The sequence below is a fragment of the Oncorhynchus keta genome, chromosome 19 (assembly GCF_023373465.1).
Source record: "Oncorhynchus keta strain PuntledgeMale-10-30-2019 chromosome 19, Oket_V2, whole genome shotgun sequence".
Classification (NCBI taxonomy): Eukaryota; Metazoa; Chordata; class Actinopteri; order Salmoniformes; family Salmonidae; genus Oncorhynchus; species Oncorhynchus keta.
In genome coordinates, this window is record NC_068439.1 from 24391048 (window position 1) to 24414394 (window position 23347).

At 44.9% G+C, this 23347-nt stretch overlaps 1 protein-coding gene across 1 annotated transcript in view; it reads right to left on the reverse strand.

The window, feature by feature from the left end:
* Window positions 1–988: 988 nt before the first annotated feature.
* Window positions 989–23347, reverse strand: part of LOC118371978 (enhancer of filamentation 1) — a 50001-nt gene continuing 27642 nt past the window's right edge. Inside the window, exons 2-7 of the mRNA XM_052470071.1 lie at window positions 21849–22247; window positions 6343–6441; window positions 5908–6063; window positions 3601–4803; window positions 2679–2768; window positions 989–2067 (exon numbers count right to left, since the gene is read on the reverse strand). Coding sequence (XP_052326031.1) covers window positions 1504–2067; window positions 2679–2768; window positions 3601–4803; window positions 5908–6063; window positions 6343–6441; window positions 21849–22247 — 2511 coding nt within the window. The 3' untranslated portion in view covers window positions 989–1503. The remainder of the gene's footprint in view (window positions 2068–2678; window positions 2769–3600; window positions 4804–5907; window positions 6064–6342; window positions 6442–21848; window positions 22248–23347) is intronic.

The window sequence follows — 23347 nt, forward strand, 5'->3', positions numbered from 1 at the left end:
GATCATTTGGCATGGATGGACTCTGCGCTGGCCCTGCCCTGCTTACCGTGAAATCCTTTTAGCCCCGTCTTTCATTGTCCCATCTGAGGCTTAGATGGTATTTAAAAAATCCTCATTGAATATGACATGGAATGGAAAATAACACGAGGATCCAGGAGAATAAGAGCGAAGGTGAGGCAATTTATCTTGATGTTAACCTGATTGACTGCATCTACTACTGAGTATTCCAAGAATTCCAAGTCTACTTCTTTAACATACATTTCTGTTGTTGTTACGTTCTCATTTATATTCAAACATGACTAGTATCTTCGTCCGTATGTGAAAAGGTTTACCATCTGGTCGTTATCATACCCATTTTATTTATTTCCACCACACCCAGCACTAGGTGAATGTAAGAGATGAATACCAGGCTTTAGCTGTGAGTTTCACTGTTGGTGCCGATATTGTGTACCAGTCCAGCCATTTTACCCTAGTTACTCCAGTTAATAATATCTCTGACTGGTCCACCTGTTGCGTGCGTGCGTGTGTGTCTGTCTGTCTGTCTGTCTGTCTGTCTGTCTGTCTGTCTGTGTGTGTGTGTCTGTGCGTGTGTGTGTGTCTGTCTGCCTGTGTGTGTCTGTCTGCCTGTGTGTCTGTGTGTGTCTGTGCGTGTGTCTGTCTGTGTGTGTCTGTCTGTCTGTGTGTGTGTGTGTCTGTCTGTGTGTGTGTCTGTGTGTGTGTGTGTGTGTCTGTCTGTGTGTGTCTGTCTGTGTGTGTGTGTGTGTCTGTCTGCCTGTGTGTCTGTGTGTGTGTGTCTGTCTGTGTGTGTGTGTGTGTCTGTGCGTGTGTCTGTCTGTGTGTGTCTGTCTGTCTGTGTGTGTGTGTGTCTGTCTGTGTGTGTGTCTGTGTGTGTGTGTGTCTGTCTGTGTGTGTGTCTGTCTGCAAACAAAGTGGAGCCCACTAGTCTCCAGCAGTTCTTTTTTTTTTTTTAAATAAAAAGACTCAGTCATATGGGTAAGAACAGTCCTTTACTTTGTCTGAGAACCCTACCGCTTTCAATAAAAGAAGTACGACATCAAACCATTTACACAAAGTACTACTGTAATTTCCAGCAGTAGGGTGCGTCAACAATTTACAGGTGAAAATGAAAGAAAAAAAACGGACATGTCATCATCATAAGTTGCTTTATAATATATGAAATTGGAATGTTACGAAAACATGTCCAAGTAACCCTAAAAAGCCACGGATATCACATCTATATATTCATATCATAATTAATTATATAAAACAATCTACACAAAAATAGAGCCTAATATTTACAGAACAGAGAAAACGATACTATTTACAACAGCCCAAAAATGTACTTTTAAGATTAACAATAAGCAATTATATATATATATATATATATATATATATATATATATATATATAGAGAGAGAGAGAGATACTGTATATAGGGTATATAAACAGGTTGCTGTGGTGAAGTAGGCGGGACCAGGAAGAGACAAATGACAACGCAAACTATCACAAAGCAGCCATCTGCAGCAGCTGTTCTTTGAACTGTTGAGCGTGGTGTGAGAGATCCGTGACTCTGTCCACCATGTCCTGCACGTAGGCTGTGTTGGGGTAGTGCAGCGCGGCCGTCTTGGTAGCTCCCACCACTGTCTTCAACAGGTCACATAGCACGTTGCTGGAGTTCATCACCCGGTTGGCCACTTCGGGCGTGGCTGCCTGCCTGGACAGGGTGTCACCGATGAACACCAGTTTGTGGGCGCTGAGGATGACGAACTTGCTGTGCGCCACGAAGATGCGCGGTGGCTGGCCGGCGCCCACGCAGCCGAAGAAAGCGTCCACTGCGTTGAGCAACGTGACAAAGTGCTGCTGGCACTGCTCCGCATAGAAGCCCAGCAGCTGACGGTCCCGCGCACACAGCTGGGCCCCGCCTTCAGCCAGGGAAGGGGAGGGAGAGGAGGAGGAGTCTGAGGGGGAGGAGGAGGGGCCTGTCGGGTGCTGGTGGGCGATCCACTGTGTGATGTCATTCTCCACTGGTTTGATCACCTCTTGCTCCAACTGTATGAACTGGTTAATCTGTGACATGAAAGAGTAAAGTCTGATCAATATTTTTGGTTCCATTTCTCAATTGTCTTAAAATGTACACAAGTAGATAAACTGTGTGGTATTATGGAGACGGACATCTCTAATGTACACAATAAACATGATGAAAATACATCCTACATATCAATTTCATCATGGAATTCTCCTTCTTCCATAGAGAACATAATTGCTGCATGATTACAGGAGTGAAAAGGTTAATCTCCTGTTCTACGGCAGTATGTTTGACTGCTCTGTCAGAGTGGGCCAGATGTGTCCTCCTGGCTCTGTTCTATTCTAGGAGGTAGGCACTGTCTCTGAACCCATGAAGGAAAGTTCCTCCACTGTGAGCGTTTGAATAATATTGTATGTTCAATAAATTATGTGTACAGTATGAAAAGTCTGTTTGAGAGTGGATACATTTCTCTGCCCACATCTCTCAGCTTTATAGAAAACCAACGTGGCGGAGCAACCGTTTTGTTGTTTTTCAAATTGAGGAGTGGGCCTTTAATACTGTAAATCTAGTGCATAGAAACAATACTAATACATGAATATGCATGACTAAGTATGGTGGCCCAGACTGGCCAAAAGAGGAAAGAAGCCGTTACCTGTTCCTGTCCCAGCTGTAACTTGCTTTGCTTAATGATGTTCTCTTTCTCCAGGAGCTCCTTCTGCTGCCGCTCAAAGTCCTCTTTGCCCTGAGGAGAAACAAGAGTGTGACTGAGGAGAAGACCAACCAAAGCAGCAGATTCAAACAGCAGAGGGTAAGTACACGTGTAATTCCCAATGCATAACCTGCGATGCTACTCAGATTAGGATTGAAAACATAGTCCCTCTCATATAGTCCTACATATTGATGCTCAGTAAAACATTTGTATGTTAGTTATTCCTTTCTAATCTATCTGTTGTCTTCCTGGATGAACAGATGGGACTACCCAACAGGCAGATACAGCCTGGCTTTACCCACTCTTAGAAAAAAGGGTTCCAAAAGGGTTCTTCGGCTGTCCCCAAAGGAGAAGCCTTTTTGGTTCCAGGTATAACTCTATTGGGTTCCATGTAGAACCCTCTGTGGAAAGATGTGAATAATTCTGCAGAAAGGGTCTTACATGGAACTCAAATGGGTTCTACCTGGAACCAAAAAGGGATCTTTAATGGGTTCTCCTATGGGGGACAGCTGAAGAACCCTTTTAGGTTGTAGATAGCACCTTTTTCTAAGAGTGTACTGATAATGCAGCTAGCATGCTCAACACCACCTGATCAGCGTTTCCCTTAAGGTTAAATATTGTGTCAACACACTTAAGACACTGTATAGGAATCTAGTGATTCACATCTAAACTCTCATGCATAGATCAGGGATTATATGTTGATGTGAGGGGCTAACATTTGACCTAGCTACCGTTTGTCTTACCATCTAAATTGAATGCTCGACTGTAAGTCGCTCTGGATGTGTCTGCTTAATGACCAACGTTTTGTGTACAGTAAATATAACATCTGTGTGGTAGGTCAGGCTAGAGTCAGAGTCAAACATACCTGCAGATGGACGTAGTCATAGTCCTCCATCCAGCTCTTCACACATTTCTCACTATTGTTCATGTTGCCTTTGTCTTGGTTGGAGGGCACAGGAAAGGGCTTGGTCTGGCCTACGTAGTTGTCGCTGTCCGAGGACGGGGAGGTGAGAGGATGGATGACGGCTTCCTCTGGCGTGCCCCCCCTGGGGTAGGAGGACCCATTCATGGTTGGCGTCCGCCTGAAGAGCAGCTCGGCGTTACCCCCCACGGAGGAGGCCAGCTGTTTGGCATCGTCGGGCACCGTCCTGGAAACCATAACGAAGCGGTCCAGGTTGTCACTCTTAATCTGGTGCTTGGTGCTGCTGGAGGTGGCCAGGGCGTTGAGGGCCCAGCCGCAGTTCTCCAGGCTCTGGTAGGTCTGCAGGATGATCTGCTGGGAGTCCTCCAGCCTTCCCAGCTGCCTCCTCAGCTTACTGTGTAGGCTGGGGTCTGACAGGGCCGTGGCGTTGGCCACAGCACCCCTGCCAAATACCACAAAGTCTGCCAGGGCTGCCCGTACCCTGTCCAGCATGGTGCGCACCTCGTTGGTGTGGCGCTCCATGAAGGGGTAAGTCCTCCAGTGGGAGGAGGAGGTCAGGGTCTGCAGGGCCCCCACAGAGGCCTCCACGGCCTGATGCAGGCGGTACAGCCTCTGGACTGCCTGGTCCACATCTAGGGCCAGCCGGCCCTCAGCGCTGGAGACCGTGGAGGTGGAAGAGGTGGACATGGAGCTGCGTGTGGAGCCCGTGCTGGAGAAGGACAGGCGGTTCACCCCGTCTGTCATGTCCCCCAGAGCAGGTGGGATGTCATATACGCCCTGGCCCTTCTCCCTGTCCCTCTCCTGGGGGGTGGAGCGGTGCTGGGAGGGGGGCTGCTGCATCCCCCTGGGGATATCATACAGATCGCCACGAGGCCCCGCCCCTGAGAGCTGGTGGGCGGGGGGCGGCACGTCGTAGATGCCTTCGTTGTCGCTGGCGACAGGGCGTTGGAGGTGGTGGGGTCCGATTGGCTCGGAGCTGGGGGGAAAGTCATAATTGGACTGGGGGGACGGGGAGGGTTTGGTGAGTGTGGGTGGGGGTACATCGTAGATGCCCTCCTGTTGTTTGTGTTGTTTGAGAGGTTGGGGGAAATCGTAGTTTCCCTCCTGGAGGGCTGGGGTGTTCCGGCAGGGAGGCACAGAGTACACCTGTACAGAAGAGACAAGCGTTTGGATGAGTGCCTCATAGACTACAGTATTTAAAAAACATGTATTTCACCTTTATTTAACTAGGCAAGTCAGTTAAGAACAAATTCGTATTTACAATGACGGCCTACAGTAAGGAGGGGAGTAGACAGCGCATCAACCAGCATGCAACAATGAGTCATAGCTACAGAAATACAGCTTACCAAATCAATAACAAACCGGCTTTGCACCACATTATTTCAATTAGATATTGAGGAACTGACAGAACCGACTGTTTCGGTTGATACTATATTTGCAAACCTCAGTGCTCAGCTTCCTATTCCTTCCCCATAACTCAGTATCAGCCTGAATATGGCAAAACGCATAGGCAATAAACATCTAGTATTGTCCTGACAGTGTGGAATATGGATTGTGACGTAAATGGCACGTAGCATGAAAGCGGAGCTGGATAAATAAAAAGAGTGGGCTGTAAGTGATTTCAGTCAGCCTTGAAATGTGCTCCTCACTGCGAGACAGCCCGAACCCAACCGCGATGCAAATAACGGGTTCCCACATATTTCACGTTATTACAAACAAACTGATGGCCCTAAGCCTTGGCTGGGCCTAGAACACTGTATCCAGGGTGTAATGTAAGATGCCCCAGACTACATCCCAAATGGCACCCTATTCCCTACAAAGTGCACTCATTTTGACCAGAGCCCTATGGGGCCTGGATAAAAGTAGTGCACTATATAGGGTGCCATTTGGGATATATCCCCAGAGATGTAATAATTTAGTCCTTGACTTCCCTGCTGGAGTGTTAACAGACAGAGAGAATGCTACTCAGCGAGTTTTGCTCGAACACTATTGGCAGGCAACACTTTCATTTAGGGAACCGCGAAAATGTAATAAATATGATAATTTGACATATTATTAATTTATTACCATGCAATTAAGAGGGATACTAGAGCATGTATCAATAAATAAAAGTAAAATGTTTTCCGGACCTAAATGGCTTCCGCTTCCTTTTGACTTTATTAGAATGTAGAATGACCAGGTTATAAACCTTCTATATGTGGTCTCAGTGTGGGTAGTGTTTCTCTCTGTAGTTTGAATGGTCTGACATACCCTTTGCGTAGAGGGAGGGATATCGTAAACCCCTTGTGTCCGCGGGTCCATCTGAGTGGATTGGGGAACATCGTAGACTCCTCCTTGGGAGGGAGAATTGCAATGTTGTCCAGGAAAAGGCGATCCCATAATTTTCCCAGGAGGAATGTCATACACCTGGAAAACAGAGTGACATTCCAAAATCAGGATACCATAGATTACATTGAATGGCAGAAACAGCAAAGTAAAACACTGAGGCTGTGTCTCAAATGGCTCCCTGTTCCTTATATAGTGCACTATTTTTGGCCAGGGCCCTGATGTGCTGATGTGTCAGACAAAGCCACAGTGTTTCATACAAAGTAGCTAACTGCATAGAGCATAGGGTGCCATTTTAGATTTTCCCTGATGGATTGACATAAGAAGTTCTATGTTATGTGTAGAGGTAGAGACACTTACCCCCTGTGGTCTCATGGGAGGAACGTCATAGAGGTCCTGTTGGGTGTGCTGGCCAGGGCTGTAGGCGTACGACTGTCCCACTTGTGTTGGGGTCACCACCTGTCCACACCAGGACACACACAAGAAACAACACTATAAGGACCTCTGTCTCGACAACTGGTTCATGACAGTTCCACAACAGTGATAGTCTTACAAATTACACACAGTACACACAATTCACCTCATACGTCCTTTGACTTGTTACTGCAGGCCCTGAGTCATTCTGACTAAACCTATTTATCTCTCTCTCATGGCTCCCATAGTTGGTCTGTATTCATTAGTGCACAATGGAACGGCAAGCGAAAACCAGCGTTTCTTATTGGAAATGTTCAGGTAGTCCCTCCCTGGACTCCCTTTAAGTATTCTTCTGTTTGGTGCCTAGTGAATACGACCCTGTTCTCTCGGGGTACATCCCAAATGGAAACCTATTCCCAATAGGATGCTATTTGAGATGCAGCCACGGAACCGTGAAGTAGGGGACTGAGCTGTCATGAGGTGTGGTGCTGCGAGAGAACAGACGTCCCAGAAACATGGGTGTCACATTGGCTCCTCAGGAGAAGGGAGGCGAGAAAGAAAGGAACGGACCGCTTTTTCCTCCCCTTTCCATCACTTTTTCACTCGTGTCACATTCCTCCACCTCTCTCTTTCCCGTAAGTGTTAATCACCCTCCCAATCTCTCTTTCTCCCTCCCATACCTCTGTCAGTTCTCTACTCTTACCCTGTATATCCCAGCCTTCCGAGCTCCAGACTTCCTCGCTGCGTCAGACAGACAGAAGAATGTACGGAATGCTCTTCCCCCTTCCCTGTATCCCGCTACCCCCTCCTCTCTCTCCCTGTCCCTTCCTCCCCCTCCATAGACACACCACCATCACCACACTGGAACATGCAGGGTTCACTGACAGGGCTGGAAAATGGGAACCATACGTATGGCTTCCTGCTCTAAAGACAGAAAGACTCCAGGGAGGTAGCGAGAGGCTGCTTCCCAAATAGAACCCTATTTCATAGGGCTCTGGTCAAAAGTAGTGCACTATATATTGGGAAAGGGGTGCCATTTGGAATGCACTGATGCTACACTGAGATCTCTATGGTCTCTTCTTTAGTCCCTGTGTAGCCATCCTAATACCTTCTCTTTTTGAGAAGTTATGAGCTGAATGATGGCATCCATAACCCCAACATTAGACCCCATCCATCCACCAGACTAAGATGAATGTCTCAGTGGAGAGAGGAAGAGAGAGAGATACAGAGAGTGAAAGAAAGAGAGCGGTATAGAGAGATTCAGAGAGAGATATATCTCACCCTCGAATATACAAGGTTTGAGGTCATCTGCCATTGGCCTAAAGAGCAGGGACCCAGACTTCATCAAAGAAACATGGTTATAAAGGAGACAGATCCAATGGTTGCCCTCTAGGTTACAAAGATATGGTAGCCCCATCCACCAAACTACCAGGTGTGAAACAGAGAAAAGACTCTGGGGGTGTGGTAATTTGGTATAAAACAGACTTAACCCACTCTATTAAATTAATCAAAACAGGAATATTTTACATCTGGCTAGAAATGAATAAGGAAATTATCTCAACAGAGAAAAATGTCCTCATGTGTGCTACCTATATCACCCCAATAGAATCCCCATACTTTAACGATGACAGCTTATCAATCCTAGAGGGGGAGATCAACCATTTCCAGGCCCAGGGACATGTACTAGTCTGTGGAGACCTACATGCCAGAACTGGACAAGAACCTGACACCCTCAGCACACAGGGGGACAAACACCTACCTGGAGGTGACATCCTTCCCTCCCACTTATGCCCCCCTAGGCACAACTACGACAACATAACCAACAAAAACGGGTCACAACTCCTGCAGCTCTGTCAGAGGCTGGGTATGTACATAGTCAATGGTAGGCTTCGAGAGGACTCCTACGGTAGGTACACCTATAGCTCATATCTTGGCAATTGTACTATAGACTAATTTATCGCTGACCTCAACCTAGAGTCTCTTAGAGTGTTCACAGTCAGTCCATTGACACTCCTATCAGATCACAGCAAAATCACACTCTACTTGAACAGAGCTATGCTTAATCATGAGGCATCAAAGCCAAAGGAAATTAATAATATTAGGAAATGCTATAGATGGAAGGAAAGTAGTGTGGAAATCTACCAAAACAACAATTAGGCAACAGCTAATTCAACCCCTTCTAGACAATTTCCTGGAAAAAAATGTTTCACTGTAAAACTTGACAGTAGAAAACCTGAACAGTATATTTGACATATCAGCTGCCCTATCAAATCAAAACATTTCAAGCAGACAATCTAAGAAAATGTGTTTGATGAAGAATGAAAAAACTTAAGAAAGGAATTGAGAAACCGATCCAACCAAAAACATAGAGACCCAGAAAACCTGAGCCTACACCTTCACATCACGTCAGAAATCAGCTCAATGTAATTGAAGAATCCATAGAATGTAACCCCTTCTGGGACAATTGGAAAACTCTAAACAAACCACAACACGAAGCGTTATCTATCCAAAATGGAGATGTATGGATAAACCACTTCTCCAATATTTTTGGCTCTATAACAAAGAACAAACAGCAAAAACATATACATGATCAAATACAAATTTTACAATCAACTTTTAAAGACTACCAGAACCCACTGGATTCTCCAATTACATTGAATGGACTACAGGACAAAATACAAACACTGCAAACCAAAAAGCCCTAGGGGGTTGATGGTATTCTAAATTAAATGATAAAATTAACAGACCACAAATTCCAATTGGCTATACTTAAACTCTTTAACATCATCCTCAGCTCTGGCATATTCCCCAATATTTGGAACCAAGGACTTGATCACCCCAATCCACAAAAAGTGGAGACAAAATTGACCCCAATAAGTACTGCGGGATATGCGTCAACAGCAACCTCTGGAAAATCCTCTGCATTATCATTAACATCAGACTCGTACATTTCCTCAGTGAAAACAATGTACTGAGCAAATGTCAAATTGGATTTTTACCAAACTACCGTACAATGGACCACGTATTCACCATGCACACCCTAATTGACAAACAAACAAAAACAAAGGCAAAGCCTTCTCAAGCTTTGTTGATTTCAAAAAAGCTTTAGAATCAATTTGGCATGAGGACCTGCTAAACAAATTGATGGAAAGTGGTTTTAGGGGGAAAACATACAACAATTTAAAATCCATGTACACAAACAATAAGTTTGTGGTTAAAATTGGCATGAAACACACACATTTCTTTTCACAGGGCCGGGGGGGTGAGACAGGGATAAGCAGCTTGAGCCCCACCCTCTTCAACATATATATCAACACATTGGCGAGAGCACTAGAACAGTCTGCAGCACCCGGTCTCACCCTACTAGAATCTGACGTGAAATGTCTACTGTTTGCTGATGATATGGTGCTTCTGTCCCCAACCAAGGAGGGCCTACAGCAGCACCTATATCGTCTGCACAGACCCGGGCCCTGAAAGTAAATCTCAGTAAGACAAAAACAATGGTGTTACAAAAAAGATTCAGTTGCCAGGACAACGAATATAAATTCCATCCAGACACCGTTGGCCTAGAGCACACACAAAACGATACATACCTCGGCCTAAACATCCGTGCCACAGAGGCAAGAAGGGCCTTCTATACCATCAAAGGGAACATAAAATTCAACATACCAGTTAGGATCTGGCTAAAAATACTTGAATCAGTTATAGAACCCATTGCCCTTTATAGTTGTGAGGTCTGGGGTCTGCTTACCAACCAATAATTCACAAAATGGGACAAACACCAAATTGAGACTCTGCATGCAGAATTCTGCAAAAATATCCTCTGTTTACAACGTAAAACACCAAATAATGCATGCAGAGCAGTATTAGGCCGATACCCGCTAATGATCAAAATCCAGAAAAGAGCCATTACATTCTACAACCACTTAAAAGGAAGTGATTCCCAAACCTTCCATAACAAAGCCATTACCTACAGAGAAATTAACCTGGAGAAGAGCCCCCTATAAGCAAGCTGGTCCTGGGGCTCTGTTCACAAACACAAACAGACGCCACAGAGCCCCAGGACAGCAACAAAATTAGACCCAACCAAATCATGAGAAAACAAAAAGATAATTACTTGACACATTGGAAAGAATTGACAAAAAACAGAGCAAACTAGAATGGTATTTGACCCTAAACAGAGAGTACACAGTGGCAGAATACCTGACCACTGTGACTGACCCAATATTAAGGAAATATTGACTATGTTCCGACCGTCAGCATGGCCTTGCTATTGAGAAAGGCCACACTGGCAGTCAAGGGAAGACAGGCCAGGTGCACACTGCCCACAAAATGAGGTGGAAACTGAGCTGCACTTCCTAACATCCTGCTAAATGTATGACCACTGGGCAACCAGTGAAGAACAAACAATTGTAAATGCAACCCATATATATGTTTATTTATTTTTGTTACATCTGCCCCTGCCGCACCCTCTAATTCTCATCCTGTGTCTCCCTAACCTGCTGCCATTCCCCCAGTGTTATCTCCCTCTCTCTCTCTGTGTGTGGGTGCATGTGATTGTGTGAGTGGAGACAGGTGTGCTGGAGGCAGAGCAGATCCCCACCAGCTGCAACCTGTTTCATAATCCAGGCCTCTACAAATACTCAGCCCTGCCACTTCCATGCTGCCAGATTGTAATCTCTGATCATTCCGTCCGCTCTGCCTCTGGTCCCTGTCGCTCGTCTCGTCAGTCCTGCTTCCCTGTTCAGGAACCCCTCTCTATGGCTTCCTTGGATTCCGCTCCGGACCTGCTTACCCTGCCTTCGCTCCCCTTGCCCCGGCCTCGGCCTCAGCCTCAGTCCTTGTGTCCCGGCTACCTGTCTGAGGCTCCCCTGGCCACCCCATCTTCCCCCCGCTGTTCAATAAATACCTTAGTTACCTTATCCCTGTCTCCTCATCTGAGTCTGCACTTGGGTTCACTTGCTACGCCCCGCTTATCAATTTTTCCCTTTGTACTTTAACTATTTGCACTACGTTTCAACACTGTATATAGACATTTGAAATGTCTCTATTCTTTTGGAACTTGTGAGTGTAATATTTACTGTTTTTACTTTTTATTATTTATTTAACTTTTGTTTATCCATTTCACTTGCATTGACAATTTAAACATATATTTCCCATAGAGGGAGGGAGAGATCTGTAAATACCCTCCCAGTGTAATTAAAGGTGTTCATGGTTGGGATTCCTATCCATACATACAGTTGAAGTCAGAAGTTTACATACAACTTAGCCAAATACATTTAAACTCAGTTTTTCACAATTCTTGACATTTAATCCTGGTAAAAGTGCCCTGTCTTAGTTCAGTTAGGATCACCACTTTATTTTAAGAATGTGAAATGTCAGAATAATAGTAGAGAGAATGATTAATTTCCGTTTTTATTTCTTTCATCACATTCCCAGTGGGTCAGAAGTTTACATACACTCAATTAGTATTTCTTAGCATTGCCTTTAAATTGTTTAACTTGGGTCAAACGTTGCAGGTAGCCTTCCACAAGCTTCCCACAATAAGTTGGGTGAATTGTGGCCCATTCCTCCTGACAGAGCTGGTGTAACTGAGTCAGGTTGTAGGCCTACTTGCTCGCCTCCTTGCTCGCACGTACGCACACAACATTGCTCCTTGCTCAGTTCTGCCCACAACATTTTCTATAGGATTGAGGTCAGAGCTTTGTGATGGCTACTCCAATACCTTGACTTAGTTGTCCTTAAGCCATTTTGCCACAACTTTGGAAGTATGCTTGGGGTCATTGTCCATTTGGAAGACCCATTTGCGACCAAGCTTTAACTTTCTGACTGATGTCTTGAGATGTTGCTTCAATATATCCACGTAATTTTCCTACCTCATGATGCCATCTATTTTGTGAAGTGCGCCAGTCCCTCCTGCAGTAAAGCACCCCCATAACATGATATTGCCACGGATGGGATGGTGTTCTTCGGCTTGCAAGCCTCCCCCTTTTTCCTCCAAACATAATGATGGTCATTATGGCCAAACAGTTCTATTTTTGTTCCATCAGACCAGAGGACATTTCTCCAAAAAGTACAAGCTTTGTCCCCATGTGCAGTTGCAAACCGTAGTCTGGCTTTTTAATAGCAGTTTTGGAGCAGTGGCATCTTCCTTGCTGAGCAGCCTTTCAGGTTATGTCGATAAAGGACTTGTTTTACTGCGGATATAGATACTTTTGTACCTGTTTCCTCCAGCATCTTCACAAGGTCCTTTGCTGTTGTTCTGGGATTGATTTGCACTTTTCGCACCAAAGTACGTTAATCTCGAGGAGAACGCGTCTCCTTCCTGAGCGGTATGACGGCTGCGTGGTCCCATGAATTTATACTTGCACACTATTGTTTATAAAGAAGAACGTGGTACCTTCAGGCGTTTGTAAATTGCTCCCAAGGATGAACCAGACTTGTGAAGGTCTACAATGTTTTTTCTGAGGTCTTGGCTGATTTGTTTTGATTTTCCCATGATGTCAAGCAAAGAGGCACTGAGTTTGAAGGTAGGCCGTGAAATACATCCATAGGTACACCTCCAATTGACTCAAATTACGTCAATTGGCCTATCAGAAGCTTCTAAAGCCATGACATCGTTATCTGGAATGTTCCAAGCTGTTTAAAGGCACAGTCAACTTAGTGTATGTAATCTTGTGACCCACTGGAATTGTGATACAGTGAATTATAAGTGAAATAATCTGTCTGTAAACAACTGTTGGGAAAATTACTTGGGTCATGCACAAAGTAGATGTCCAAACCGAATTGCCAAAACTCTAGTTTGTTAACAAGAAATTTGTGGAGTGGTTGAAAAACGAGTTTTAATGACTCCAACCTAAGTGTATGTAAACTTCCGACTTCAACTGTACTTCACCCTGTAGGACCTACAGACTAAACTTTTACTCACTACAGCTTAGTGTGAGTCAACCAAGCTATGACAGACTGAAAAAAGCCATGATCCTATTATTAAGACTAGGCATGGGAACCAATAGCCATGCTACATTTGATTATTCTCACGCACACACGTGTATCTTTGATTGGGTACAAGCTCCCAGGGCATGTGTAACCAGACACACCAGCATAGCTTCCCTTTACACAACAAAGGAAAGTCCTGGACTAAAAGGTCCTTGTTGCTTTCTCTGTAGTTCCTATACTCCCTGTGGCGTGACTATGTGTGGGAAAGTTGCAGTGAATGTGCATTGCACAAAAGGAGATCTCTGTTTTTGAGTTACCCTCTCTCACACACAGTCCAGAGATGGCTAACATGGTACTACCTATGAAAGCCAGAAAACCACAGTGACCAATCTGGCTCCTCAACAGGTGCATGTCAGGGTATGTCCCGAATGGCACCCTATCCATTTTGTAGTGCACTACTTTTGACCAGAGCCTTTTGGGCCCTGGTCAAAACAAGTAGTGCACTATAAAGGGAATAGGTTGCCATTCCTTGACGCAGACAGCCACTCTCTACTCCACTCTTCCTATAACGGGGTCTTGTCATTCACTGCCAGACAAACACTGCTCATTTATTTCCCTTCTTCACTCACTGTTTACCCAGCAGGCTTTGCCGCTGCGGCGGGCTCTGCCGGGGTACTTGGCGCTCCTAATGGTGGTTGGGTAAATATTGACCTGACTGGTTCCTTTATGGGGATGGGCAGGCGGACGGCGGCATCAGAAAATACAGTCTTGGTGGGTGAGTGCTGATGACATCATATATGCCAGGGACTGGGTAAATACTTGTTCCCACTCAGGTGATGGGATCTGTCCCAAATGGCAACCTATTCCCTATATACAGTAGTGCACTACTTTTGACCAGAGCCCAGAGGGAATTGGGTTCCGTTTGGGATGCAGACAGGCTCATTAGGTGGATTCTATCATGGACTAGTCACACAGGACTGTGGGTGACTACAGAAGGATCAGGTTCAAAATGGTGTCCCCAAGGTGCTGCATGCATTGTTGGGATAGTACTGGGTTGTTCTGAGTGACTCATTATTCTTTCAGCCCACACCACATTTACTTTAATGTGCTGACAGATTCTAGTTGGGACAGGTTGGGTTTTTCCCCGCATATGATTTCAGTGGTAGTCATCGTGTCATGTTGCCAACAATGACTTCATGGGTTTGATAAATACATACATAGCCTAGTATTTTAAGTAGATTTAAAATGTCATTGTCAACTGTTCACTACGACTTTGACCTTTATAAGTCAACCCTGCATTGTGATGACAGTGCTGCTTCAGCTCTGAAAGAAAGCTAGTTTGAGTGTGAATGTTTGTGTGGGTTTGTGTGTGTGAACACTGGAAGGTGTGAGCGTAGGTGTAGAAAGGCACACTAGGTTGTCATTTCACACGCTGATGACTTGATGACACATGCCAACGGTGGCCAGATCACCCTAATGGTGACAATCATATTGCCAGGCAGCCATTGACCCCTGTTAGAACTGGATGGGGTGATTCCATCCATCCATTCCCCCCTATATCGCCATCCTGACATCACCACTGTGCCCTTACCCACTCCCCAGTGTGTGTATGTGTGTGTGTGTGTGTGTGTGTGTGTGGCTGCTGCTGACACAGTAAAGCCACCATTCTCTCATATAACTTCCCCGCCCCATCCCTCCTTCATCCCCCTTCATCCCTCCCTTCACCCCCCATCTTCTCATTAGCAATTGTCAACACAATGGTGTTGTTTCAGCTTTCAGTCACTGAGGGTGGGCAGAAGCCACACAGGGAGCCATGTCAGTACCAGGGAAATTCAATCCGTTGCCCCCCAATACACATTATTAATGGTATGACTAATAGCGTGTAGGAGAGCGGCATTAGTGATGTTATTCTTTGTAAGTCACTCAAAAGGGAAGGGGTGTGGCAGAGTTCCTATAATAGCCTTTCAAGAGGGCACCTTGGTTTACAGAGGGCACCTGTCGTGCTGAATCATGGTCTGCGTCCCAAATGACACCCTATTCCCTACGTAGTGCACCGGTTGAATGTAATGCACTACATAGGGAATAGGGTACCATTTGGGATGCTACCCTTGTCCTCTTGGTTTCAAGGGGATTTCAAGGGGGCACCTGTGGTTGCTGACTCACAGTCGTATAGCTTTACAGTGTTATTATAGGTTATTTCTCAACAACGTTCACTTCAGCTGAACACTAATGTTCCCTTCCACAGCTCAGAGCGACGGTGGCCTATATAACATGGCAAACTAATTAATGCAGGTAATTAAGTGGCCAATCCCACGAGGCCTCGATCTCCATGATGACGATGTGACCATGTGGTCAAAGCCAAGTAAAGATCGGGCATTACCAGGGGCGTTAAAAGAGCCCTCACACACACACTTATGCACACATGCTCACTGATTCCATCGCTAATAAGGGTAATCTTTTATTCCCTCTGATCAAAGACTTTTAAAATCTCAAAATTGGCAGAAATTATACTAATAGGGGTAGTTTTAATGATGGAACAGCCATTTCCTGTTTACTTTCCAGGAATTTATTCATTATTAAGATGTCCTTTTTGATTTGTGAGAAAGTGAAAAAGCGGGGAGAAGGGAGACGTAGAATGTGACCTACTAGCTGTCCCTGTCAGCATAGATTTTAAACCGGGGGAAATGGAGTTACCTATCAGACAAACATTTCCTGTCCTCTCTTTCTCCCTCCACACTTTCTCTCCACTTTCTTACTCCTTGGCACTGCAGAAAGAGCATTTTTTCTTCTATCTTTACTTTTCTGGAAGGATCTCTCTCTCTCTATCTCTGTTGGTGTGCGGCAGATGGACACCAACACCAACATGGACACCAATTCCCTTTGATACAATGGGATTTATGACCTTGCCCTGGGTCAAATTACACAGGCCAGTGATTCATCACCGTGGCGACAATGGAGAGCAGACACGTGTCTAAAGGAGGGAGCCCAACAGGAAGGAATAATTCATTTTCTACACATGATTAGAGGGAGAAAATACTTCTGCATCCCAAATGGCACCCTATTCCATATAGATTGCACTACTTTTGATCAGGGCCAAAGGGCTCTGGTCAAAAGTAGTCAAGCAATGTCTTGCAAACCTCACAAACAAGCCAATTATTGGAGCTTAACCTGGTTACCTCCACTCTAACGGCCAACTCAGTTACCCAAGCAGTTCACTTCCTCAATCCTCTGTGACTTGTGGGAGTTTATTAACTCAGTCGCACTGTGTTTCTTACTGTTGATCACAGTCCACGTCAGCGAATGATAGGATCTCTACATGTGTATAAGACAGAGACAGGAAGTGGCCATAGAAGGAGCGAGCCTTGTCTTGCTGAGGCAGGATGTGAGGAAGAGGACTGGTAGGAGTAGATAAGAGGCTCGGCGGGGCCTTTGAACACAGAGAGAGAAACAGACGCACCTTTGAGAATCAGAAGAACCAGGGCCAGTGACTGATGATAAAACTGCCATCTAACACCAGTGTGACAAAGGATGGTGCAAGGCAGCTCCTGGTCTCTGTGAGGGGCTCTTTGTGTGGCAGAGAGCCCCAAGGGCTCCCAGCTTCGGGCCAGCTATGGGCCAACACTGGGGCCTTGAATGGGGCAGCTGTGGTTGGGGCGCTTTAGCTCACCCTCTCTGAAGGGTTACACAAGGACAGGCAGCCAGGGCCGCAGCATCAAACTGAGTAGCCTGAGAGAGATAGCTAGAGCCAGTGCCAAACCTCAGTGTGCATTTATATACCAAAGCCCTACGTCACATGAATATAAAATAACCAGTCGCCGATCTGAAATTTCACAGAGGGGTTGGCATGCTACACACACACACACACACACACACACACACACACACACACACACACACACACACACACACACACACACACACACACACACACACACACACACACACACACACACACACACACACACACACACACAGTTCCGTTTATCCAGATCCCTATGAGCTTCTGCACATGCAGCAGCTACTCTTCCTGGGGTCCACATAACATTTACAAATGCATGTCAAAGTACAGACAGCTATAGACAAGAAGAACAGATATTACATTTCATTCAAAATAATTTTAAAAAGTTAGATATAGGAATGACACCAAGAAACAACAAAAATACTATTTACAAACTATTTATATATACATATTCATATTCTTAAATACAGTACAGTTAAATGGATCTTTAGAGAGAGCAGAAGCGCTGTGATACAACATTTTTATTATCTGTTTTTTAAAGCTAAACTTGCATCTTGCCTGAGTAACAAAGCTGTGTCCTTTCACAGCTGTGACATGTCGACACATGGTGGCTTTGGTGGGATATGAGAGGGGCTTCTCAGTATAGGAGGCTGTCTGCCTCAATGCCCATAATCATTTGACTCCTTGAAAGGAGGAAGTGTGTGTGTGTGTGTGTGTGTGTGTGTGTGTGTGTGTGTGTGTGTGTGTGTGTGTGTGTGTGTGTGTGTGTGTGTGCTTGGCAACCAGGAAATCCCCCTAACCTCCCTTTTAACCAGCTTAATTAGCCAGAACACCACACCTGAACAGCCCTTAATGCAGTAACCACTCAGCCAGTCAACAACAGAGCTGGCCTGCCTCTTTCTTCATCAACCTAGACCAGGGTAATGTCCCAAATGGCACCCTATTACCTATTGGCTAGTCAAAAGTAGTGCACTATATAGGGGATAGGGTGACATTTGGGCCAAGCACAGCTCGGTGTTGGCAAATCAGTGAGTCACTCAGAACTCAGTGGAAAACAACACAGCACTGTCTGTCTGGACTCCACAGAGCACACAGAGGCATCCGTTGCGGCTTTCTTTAATGGCCAGTATTCAGGAACACAGCTGAAATCTGCAGTGGCACCACTTTGCTATACACAGATTGCACTTTTCGATATTGACACAGTCTAAATTTAATCTCAAACAAGTTGATTATACATTGTAGCATGTAGACACGAGGCACATTCATATAGACTTATTTAATTGACCTTTTCACCAAAGCCTTAATTCCATTCCCTTAGTAAACTCCTTATCAGTGAGAGGGGGAGTGATAGTGATGGTAGTAGCACTGTTCTGAGTGTGATTATGGTTGTGCCTCAAATGGCACCCTACTATACCCTACGTAGTGCACTACTTTTGACCAGAGCTCTATGGGCCCTTTCAGACGGAGACTGCATGTTTGCACAGTACAGGTGGGATTGATTGACAGGCCTTTCTGTTCTGAGCTCGTGTCTCTGTTCTCTGAGTCTCTTGCTCAGGCCCCTGGTGCCTCCTGATTGGCTGACTGGCTTATCGCAGCTCCATTCTTGGATCTGAAGTGTATTCCAAACGGCACCCTATTCCCAACATAGTGCACTACTTTTGACCATGGGCCTTGGTCAAAAGTAGTGCACTATAAATGGAATAGGGTGCCATTTGGAATGCATAGCTAAGCTCCAGGCGCCTGCTCCCTATTTACCCCACAAACACACACCTTAGTTTGGTAATGTCTCTGTTAACTCATGCCTTCCTGTTGAAAATACCCCCGGATAGAAGAAATACCACCAGGATATAATTAATTTCTCTCTCTTAAGGGGATGGAATAGAATGTCTTATCCATTTTTAAAAGATTTTGAATAAACAAGAAAATATATATATATATATATTTGACATAACTTCCAGTGATGTACCTCCACCACTCCCTTTCCATTGACTTCCATATGCTGTAATTATTTTTTAAATGTTTTAAATGCGATGTGAAACTGCTTGGAAACTACCTCAGAGAAACGGCCAGATACAGTGCATTCGGAAAGTATTCAGACCCCTTAACTTTTTCCACATGTTGTTACGTTACAGCCTTCTGACCATAAGGCGCGACAGAGGGTACTGCGAACGGCCCAGTACATCACTGGGGCCAAGCTTCCTGCCATCCAGGACCTATACAAGAGGCGGTGTCAGAGGAAAGCCTATAAAACTGTCAGAGACTCCATTCACAAGTTATAGACTGTTTTCTCTGCTACCGCACGGTAAGCGGTACCAGAGTGCCAAATCTAGGTATGGTACATAGCCTCGTTATTGTCATTCTTATTGTGTTACTTTTTATTTTAACTTTTTATTTTTGTCTACTTGGTAAATATTTTCTTAACTCTTCTTGAACTGCACTGTTGGTTAAGGGCTTGTAAGTAAGCATTTCACAGTAAAGTCTACACTTGTTGTATTCGGCGCATGTGACAAAGTTTGAGTTGATTTGATTTATTCTAAAATGGATAAAACATTTTTTTTAAATCCTCATCAATCTACACACAATACCCCATAATGACAAAGCAAAAACAGTTATTTTCTTTACCTTCCAGAAGGACAACCATCTCTGCAGCACTCTATCAATCAGGCCTTTATGGTAGAATGGCCAGATGGAAGCCACACCTCAGTAAAAGGCACATGACAGCCTGCTTGGAGTTTGCCAAAAGGCCCCTGAAGACTCTCAGACCATGATAAACAAGATTATCTGGTCTGATGAAACCAAGATTGAACTTTTTGGCCTGAATGCCAAGCGTCACTTCTGGAGGAAACCTGGCATCACCCCTACAGTGAAGCATGGTGGTGGCAGCATCATGCTGTGGGGATGTTTTTCAGCAGCAGGGACTGGGAAACTAGTCAGGATCGAGGGAAAGATGAACAGAGCAAAGTACAGAGAGATCCTTGATGAAAATCTGCTCCAGAACGGTCAGGACCTCAGACTCTGGCGAAGGTTCACCTTCCAACAGGACAATGACCCTAAGCACAATGCCAAGGCAACGCAGGAGAGGCTTCTGGACAAGTCTCTGAATGTCCTTGAGTGACCCAGCCAGAGCCCGGAACCTGATCAAAAATCTCTGGAGAGACCTGAAAATAGCTGTGCAGCGATGGTCCCAATCCAACCTGACAGGGCTTGAGAGGATCTGCAGAGAAGAATAGGAAAAACTCCCAAATACAGGTGTGCCAAGCTTGTATAGTTATACCCAAGAAGACTCGAGGCTGTAATCGCTGCCAAAGGTGCTTCAACAAAGTACTGAGTCTGAATACTTATGTAAATGTGATATTTCATTTTTAAAATGTATTTATTTATTTTTAGTTACTTATTTACCATTTTTCTCTAAAATGTCTAAAGACCTATTTTTGCTTTGTCGTTATGGGGTATTGTGTGTAGATTGATGATATTTGTATTTTTTTAAATTAATTTTAGAATAGGGTTGTTACGTAACAAAATGTGGAAAAAGTCAAGGGGTCTGAATACTTTTCCGAATGCACTGTATGTATTTATGTGCTTTTATTGATATACTGTAGCGTATAGGTTATTACACTACAGAAATACACAGCTATACTGTACCGTATGGAACATAAATAGACATATAGACGACTGGTGAATCCATTTGCACTGGGCTTGGTTGTTGTCTGTGACCTGAGTATTGTGTTTGAGTGCAGAGACCTAAGTACAGGCATTTGGTGCTGCACTGTTTGCTTTTCCATGAGTTGTGCCCCGTTCAGTGCCCTTCTGTGGCTTCCCTGGTCCTACACACAGCTCGCCAACACACAAAAAAAACTAATGGGAGTCTTGCTCTCTCTATACATAAAAACACTGACCTGTTCTGTGGTGAACTAACATCAGGGCACACCCTGTCCACATTTCATTTACATTTGCAGCCCTGCAATCCCTCTGGCCTGTGACTATGTCTATGTAATGACTTCCATAAGACAGGTCTGAGGCCAGTGGCGTTGCAGGAGAACAGAACATGGTTTAAACTGTAAAGCTCCAAGCCCTGTAGTATTTAATGTCTCATGTGTCTGCTGGTGTTTATGGGGTTTCCAATCCCCTTTGATAATCCCAGAACCCTGTGGTCAGGGGACCAGCTTTAGCTGAGCAGTAACTCTCTCTCTCTGTCTCTCTCTCTCTCTCTCTCTGAAATAAATAATAAAAACATTTTAGGGGGTAGATTATTTCTAATCCCCCATATATTTTTTGGGGTAAATATATATATTTACACATACATACAAATACACATGGAGGGTTTGTATTTTGTCCTGTAGTTCATTCAAAGTAATTGGAGATCCAGTGGGTTCTGGTAGTCCTAAATAGTTGATTCCAAGATTTGTATTTGATCATGATAAATAACTCTTCGTGTTGTTGTTTGTTTTCCCAGAAGTGGTTACATTCAATGGATTCTTCAATTACATTGAGCTGATTTCTGATGTGCTGTTTCTTCTTTTTCCATAGTGTATTTCTGTATTGTTTTAGTCATTCACCATAGTGACGGTGTAGGCTCAGATTTTTCTGGGTCTCTCTCTCTCTGTCTCTGTCTCTGTCTCTGTCTCTGTCTCTCTCTCTCTCTCTCTCTCTCTCTCTCTGTGTGTCTGTCTCTCTCTGTCTCTGTCTCTCTGTCTCTGTCTCTGTCTCTCTCCGTCTCTCTCTCTGTCTCTCTCTCTCTGTCTCCCCCCCCAACCCTCTGTCTCTCCAGGTCTCTTACCTTGCTGGGGGTGTTGTCTGCAGCCAGGACGCTCCTCTGTGGAGGGACCTGGTAGACATCCTGCCCTGGAGGCACCTGGTAGATGCCCTGATGACCCGGGCTCTGGGAGGGCGGCACCTGGTACAGCCCCTGGGACGAAGACACGCCCACCTTCTGCTGGTAGGCTGAGCCCGTAGGTGACGATTGGGCGGCCGGGGACTGGGTGTCGAACATGGGACCAATCAGCAGCTTGAGGCGGTTGCCGGGGGCGATGCCCTGGCGCCCATGCAGCGAGCAGAGCCACCATCCCTCAAGGCCGCCCGTGTTCTGCTCAATGATCGTTAGGATGTCTCCCTTCCGGAAGGCCAACTCCTCCGGGGACTCCGGGACGTTGTCGTACAATGCCTTGGCCATCAGGTTCTACAGAGAGAAGAGAGGAAGTCAGTCTACATTTAGCAACATACAGTTTATAGTCTTTTAGCCTGTCACTGCTTAAAGGAAAAAACTGTAGGTTGGACTATATGCTAGTCTACAGTGAGCATTGAGCAACATACAGCTGAGTTTATAGCCTGGTTTTAGCCCGTCACTGCTTTTAGCAACATGTCTACAGGCTTGAGCACATGTAGTGAACATTACCGTAAACCTATATAATACATGTAAAATGATGGTCTCCTAGTCCAGGGGTTCCCAAACCTTTTCACTTGGGGACCCCCTTCCAGCATTGGGGAACATCCCCTCTGCACACACACATCTATTATTCAATTTTTTATTCAACCAGGCAAGTCAGTTAAGAACATATTCTTATTTACAATGACTGCCTACTCCAGCCAAATCCAGATGACGCTGGGCCAAATGTGCGCCGCCCTATGGGACTCCCAATCACGGTCAGATGTGATACAGCCTGGATTCAAACCAGTTACTATAGTGACACCTCTTGCACTGAGATGCAGTGCCTTAGACTGCTGCGCCACTCAGGAGCCTATATTTCTATGGGAACAAGCACTGTTCATAACACAAACTGTTCACATTCCTCTTTTTAGTAGAGATAATTTAGCATGTTTAAACCTTGTTTCCTGCAATTGTACACATTTTGTCATTGGGTTCAAGGAAAATGTTGCAGTTTTATTAACACACATTTCCTTACAATTCTATACATTTTGCCATGTCTAATGTGTATTCATATGATATTTGAGTGACTAATTACAACAATATCTATGGGCTAAAAAAACTAAATAAAAAAACATTTGCTGACATGGGCTAGTTGATCTGGACATTTATGTCAAGTTATAAACACAGTAGCTCTCCAAGGTATACAATGACTAACATGACAAGGGGAACTGATGATGTACTATCCAATTTCGACATTGCACCTTGTGCCTTCTACTATTACAACTTTCAAAAGTACGTATTTATGGGGGGAGCACTCCCCACAGTGTGGGACCACTGTTCTAGTCCATGGGGTTGTTATGTACAGTAAATCTTAGGGTGAACTGTCACAACTGTTCACTGTGCAACTTGCA